Source organism: Phyllostomus discolor, chromosome 3 (assembly GCF_004126475.2).
Source record: "Phyllostomus discolor isolate MPI-MPIP mPhyDis1 chromosome 3, mPhyDis1.pri.v3, whole genome shotgun sequence".
NCBI lineage: Eukaryota > Metazoa > Chordata > Mammalia > Chiroptera > Phyllostomidae > Phyllostomus > Phyllostomus discolor.
This window is the reverse complement of record NC_040905.2, coordinates 93,772,721-93,778,720: the sequence shown is the minus strand read 5'-3', so window position 1 is coordinate 93,778,720 and position 6,000 is coordinate 93,772,721. Positions and strand designations below refer to the sequence as shown.

General features: G+C 51.9%; 1 protein-coding gene across 1 annotated transcript in view; it reads right to left on the bottom strand.

The window, feature by feature from the left end:
* Positions 1–401: 401 nt before the first annotated feature.
* LOC114500711 (general transcription factor II-I-like) overlaps positions 402–6,000 on the bottom strand; it is a 162,765-nt gene continuing 157,166 nt past the window's right edge. Inside the window, 3 exon segments of the mRNA XM_036020083.1 lie at positions 402–632; positions 1,883–2,083; positions 4,284–4,321. Of these exon segments, the coding sequence (XP_035875976.1) occupies positions 514–632; positions 1,883–2,083; positions 4,284–4,321 (358 nt within the window). The 3' untranslated portion in view covers positions 402–513.

Sequence of the window (6,000 nt, the reverse complement as noted above, 5' to 3'; positions counted from 1 at the left end):
AGCTCCATCAAAAATCCACCCTACCCTCCAGGCCCAACCCAAAGCCCCCTCTCCAAGACACCTTCGCTCCAGCCATGGAGATCCCACACTTGATGAGCTTGACTTCACCTCAGTTACTGGGGCCAAGACAGCCTCCTACCTCAGGGCGCACTTGGGGGCCAGTCTGGCACTTGGCCTTCTGGGGCCCCCTTCCTCATGTCCCATGGGCCCAGCAGCAGAGAAATGAGCGGAGTCTGTACCCAGACACCAGGGCCCAGTGGTCAAGGACACCACCACTGCTTTGGCAAGGAAAGGGCATTGGCAGGCCACCTGAGGTGGGTCTCCTGACCTCCACCGAGGGACACCTGCAGTCGCAATTCCAAAAGAGAAGACGCCGCAACAGTTAAGAGCAAAGGCAATGCTTTTTTTTTTTAACTTATTTAAAAAGGCCTTGGTGGCAGGAATATAGTGTAAAAATCATTGGAAAAACTAAAAGGCATCAATACATATCCGAATATACACTTTGTACATAAATTACATTTCCTTTAGTCTTTCTGAATGAGGTCCTGATTCAGCACTGAGGTCTAGTAATTCAGAGGTCCCGGCAGCTGCACGTTCAGGCCGGCATAGTCCACCATGTACATTGGCCATTGCTAGAGAGAGGGCGACAAAGGGTTCCAGTTAGGACTCCAGGTCACGTAGAAAGAACACCAGAACACTTAGCTCTGCTTTCTGAAGGGCTTCCTCAGATGCTCTTTATTTTGAGGCTGCTAAAGGCCCAGAGAGGGGACGTGACCTGCCTGAGATCATGCAGTAGCCATGGAGCTGGGGTGAGAGCCTTCTGACCTGTTCTCACCTGTGTCCGGGGGCTAGTCATGTGGACCAGACGTGAGGGCCAGAGGGAACAGGGGAATTGGCTCAGAACAGGTGGTCACTCCCATAAACTCAGCCCCCTCTAGGTGTCATGCTCCAAGAAGCTGTCATGTTTCTCTGGGGCTGGAGCCAGTCACCCTCTGTGGGCACTCATACAGCCAGGCAGGGAGAGATGCAAAGCCTGCACTTTTTTCCAGGAAGGGGTTAAAGGGAAATGTGGTCAAAGGATAAAGAAATGCTGAAACCTACAAGAAAAAAAAATTCTATAGCTATGCATGTTAATTACTTATTGTGGTGATCACTTTGGAATATATACAAATACTGAATCATTATATTGTTTACCTGAAATGAATATAATGTATGTCAATTATACCTCAGAAAAATACTTCCCCGAATGCGTTCCAATATTCTCCCCATTTGGACTCAGGATTTCAAGGCTAATATTTTGAAATCAGAAAGAACTCTCAAATGTATGCCCCCAATGAGGTTTTCCTCTTGTGTGGAAAGGAGCGAGCCCAGCCACATCACAGAACAGGCGGAGCCTTGCAGATGGGTTCTCCACCCACCACGGACTGTAGTGAGGCCAGAGTCAGTCAGCCTCCCACTTTCGTTTTCCTCACCTCCACTGTGCGGGTAGCACCCACACATCCCAGGGCCGTGTGGGGTGCTGTGTGAGATGTGAGCACAGAGATTAGCCTCGCATCTGACCACCTTGGAAACCTGGCGTCCTGCTCTGACACTGCCCAGGAGAATGGGCAGGTCCTTTCCCCTTCTCAGCTTTGGCTCGCCTGCCCACCTGCCCAGTGGGGATGGGACTTTCTGTCCAGGCATCTGTGAGGCCCTGATGCGAGGGTGGATTACCTTGTGGGTAGATCAGGTAGTTGTGTCTGCAATCCGGGGCTGTGGAGCCCACTCAGAGCCCAGTGCCTCCCCCCACCCCAAACCTATACCCCACAGTAGGCGGCCCTGCCCGAGTGCAGGGAGAAGGCCAGAAAGAAGAGTGGTCAGGTCCAGATCTGTGCAACTTTACCACGAGTGAGATCTGGTTGGTGGAGGCCATGGACTCTGGGTTGGAGGATGAGGAAGAGGAAGACGAGGAGGAAGAGGAGACCGAGTTTCCTTCGGAGACACGCTTTCTCTTGCGCTTGGGGATGCTGCTGTCTTTGGCTGGTGGGAGAAAAGGTTGCTGACACTGGATGCCGAGGCCATTGTCTCAGCTTTCCAGACACCGCTGGAGAGGTCCTTTGCTTTCAGGTTTCAAGTCCCCTTCTCACCAGTCAAGGCTCCCAACCCACCAGCTGAGGCCCATCTCTCCAGCCTCCTTCTCTAACCAGGCCCCACAGCTCATTCGTCCACCTCCTGCTTCTGCTCACCTGTCTGCCTTTGCTACTACTATAGCCTCACCCCCAGCTAGGCCTCCCCAGAACTCCCAGAATCCCCCCTGGGGTCAGAATCCCATGGTGAAGAGCACCGCCTCCACAGCCACACAGACGGCACAGACCTGGCTTCCTTTTCTTTCTTCCCCAGTAAAATGCCAGTAAGATTCTGCAGGGTTGCTGGGAGGGTCCCATGAGATAATGTGCCCGGCCCCCAGTGAATACTCGGAAACTGAGAACTGGTATCCATATCATTGCTACTGTTACTGCAGATGCACGATGACCTTAACCTGACCATGCTGTGACAGGTGACATTCACAGGTACACTCGAGTAGACCAGGCAGTGTCCCAAGGTAAAAGAAACTCCACTTTGGAGACAGAAACCCTCAGTTCAAATTTCACTGCTGCCATTTACTAGCTGCATGGCCCCGGGAAACCAACAAAGCTCTCGGAGTCGAAACGGGAAAACTGAGTGATGGGCCGCTCAAAGGGGACTGTGGGTGCGAAAGAGCCCAGCACCAAGTGCGGCACAGAGCAGGCCTCAGCAGGGGTTTTGTTGCTGCTGAGTTGAATTCATGTGAACAGGTAAGACTTACAAATAAGATCTGCAATGGTGTGCTACATAAGTGGGGCCTGGGGCCTGACCGGGGAATGGGCTGCTGAGCAGAAACCTTGCCCAGGCCACCAGCAGGGTCTTCAGGCCACGGTGCGAGGGCAGGCTGGCCCAGGGGCAACTGTCTGTCCACCTGGTGAGGAAACACCAGAACCTGGGGGTCTGCAATGTGATATAAACAGAGACCCTGGGAAGGAGAAGACTCTGGAGGCAGGGGGAGCCCAGGCTGTGAGCAGAGAAGGAAGGAATTTTGTGGGAGGCAGGCGGGAGCTGCTGGCGACTGGCTGGGCCCCTGGATTGTGCCTGGGTTGCCAGGGCGCGTGCCTGCACCTGACCGTGGGATTTTAGGATCTTTCCGTCTGCAGGTACCTAAGCGACCTTAAAGATGCAAGAGGGGCTGGTCCAGGGCTGTGGCCCACTTGGGTCCCCATAAGACCTTAAAGACAGCCACAGTGGGGAGTGGTGGATATGACTACACTTACCCTGATAATTATTCCCAAATTCTCCTCCTGTCTAAGGCCTCCTCAGGGCTCTCTGCGTCTCTGGCTTTGATCTGGGAACAGCTACCAACCTAGTCACCTCCTTACCCCAAGTGCCTGGTGCCCAGCCTGGCCCCCTCGATTTGCACGTGGTAGGAGGAGGTGGTGTCTGGTTGGGCTGTGCACCCCAGGCACTGGAGACTCAGGTGAAGCCGGACCTGTCTGGAGTTGGGACCTCAGGCTTCAGGCTGGGGTGGGGTGGCGTTCCTGAACCCCACTACTGTTCCCACTGAGCAGCCACTCTGGCGTCTACAGTCCCCAGTGGCCTGTGGTTCAGATGGACAGTCTGGTCACAGAAGTGCAAGTGGCCACCACCTCCCTATGTGGCCTTGGCAAGTCCCTCCCCGTCTGTGGGGTTCAGCTGCCCAGCTATACAATGAGGGTGCACCTCCCAGTCGCCCAGGGGTACATCCTCTGGAGTCCTATCCCACACCTTCTCAATCAGACAGTCTCCCAGGATCTGAAAGGTTCTGAAGGCCCAGGGGCTGGGGCAAATGCAGGCAGAATCCAGGGGGCCCAGCCAGTCTTGGGAGGCACACGGGCCGGCCTACCTTGCCCTTGCCAGTCACATGTCACCTATTCTCGCCTCAGGTGGCTTCTGTGAGCCTACCTCACATCCCCTCCCCCTGGCTCTAGCCTGTCCCTCATCCTCTCTCTAGCTGATCTGACACGCTCAGCTGTGATGGGCATGCCCCCACCCCTCAAAAAGGGCACCCATAGGGTTCCTGGGACCCTCTGGGAATACTGGCTCTGTAGATGGAAATCTTAGGTTCCCTGGAGAGGCACTTGGTGGGAGGGATCTACTCTTCTCTGGGTGGCCAGCCACCTGTTGCCTGACACCTGTTGAATGTCCGCAGATTGGTCCCTGAGAGACAAGTGTGGCTTCTTCAGCCTCTGATTTACCTGGCACCTTGGCATCATTGCAGATTTCTGCAAAAGGTCTGAAAAAGAAATGAGGTGGCAGTTAGACAATGAGGATTTCTCTTCGTTCCCACCTGCTCCCTGAACATGGACATGTAAGTTAGCCAAGTAAGACCTGGATGAAAATGGTCAGCAGACCCCCTCGCCCCAGAGCAGACAGGCCGATGACGGCCCGCCTGGCCCTGGTGAGAGCCATGTCAGGCAAATCGCCCTCTGGGGCTTCTTCCCTCGGCTCCAAAGTGAGCCTGTGGTCTGACCAAGTGATCAGAAATGAGTGCCTAGATTTGTGAATGGATATTCATCGTGACATTATTTTTTTTACAAGTGTTTTTTAAAAAGATTTTATTAATTTATTCTTAGAGAGAGGGGAAGGGAGGGAGAAAGAGGGAGAGAAATATGGATTGGGGACCAGACCTGCCACCCAGGCACGTGCCCTGACTGGGAATGGAACTGGTGACCTGTCTCTTCGTGGGGTTATACCCAAGCAACTGAGGCATGCAGGTCAGGGCAACAAATTTTTCCTCTTTTTATTTTATTGGTTATTTTACTTGCAGCATTTTTTACATGAACGAAAAAAAATTAGATGCAACCCAATGTCTGTTATAGAGACAACATGGTCCATCTGTACTGTCTTTAAAGGGAGTTATGATGGATACAAATGATGCTCAAGTGCAATCAAAACAGCCAGACAGGAGACGCATCAAGTTTCATTTAGTCTGTAGGCAAATACTGTAGGACTTCAGTTTCATTTTCTCCAAGAGCGCGTCTAAGAGGCATAAGAAGAAGAGTGGAATGGAGGAAGGAAAGCCCCAGGAGGTCTGCGCCTGGTTTCCCCGGGGGCTGCTTGTGGGGCGGGCACTTCCTCCTGCGTCTCCTGTGTTTTCCAGTTGCTACTTCCGGGCGTGGAAGGGGCAAGGGAACCTCTGCTCTTCATGTGAGACCTTTCCGAGTGGTTTGATTATTTGTACACATGCAAATATTGTTTTCACTTCAAAACACCTAGTGTAAGATTAAGAAGAAAATACACGTAGGGAAAACTGTGGAAGAAATACACCATAATGCTGACTCTGCAAAGGAGAATTATGGGCTACCTTCTGTTCTTCTGCCTTTTTGGGTTTCCCTAGTTTGTTTTTCATTCTGAAAATAAATAAACTATTCTATTTGGTTTTTAAAGGCTATAAGGATATACGGTAAAATATGAACAAAAATAAATAAAGATAAAATATGGACAGTTGTTATTTCTGGGCGATGGGATTTTCAAGGACTGGTATTTTCCAAATACCATCAAAAAGTGTAAAAATGAATGACACAGCCAGAAAGTCAAATTTAATTGAAATTATAAAAATAAACACCATGAAAGCTGAGGACTGTCATCAGGACACTGGATGATACAGACTAAATGTTTGTGTCCCTTCCCCCACCCCAAATTCCTATCTTGAACCTAGTCTCTGAGGGTACAGTATGAGGAGGCAGGGCCTCTGGGGGTGATTAGGTCATGAGGGTGGAACTGTCATGAGTGGGATTGACGCCTTACAAAGGAGACCCAGAGAGCTCCCTTGTCCCTCCGACCGTGTGATGACACAGGGAGGAGGTGGCCGTCTGTAAACCAGAAGGTGGGCCCTCAGCAGACACTGAACCTGCCGGCACCTTCCCAGCCTCCAGAACTGTGAGAAACACATTTGTGCGCTGCCGCCTGGTT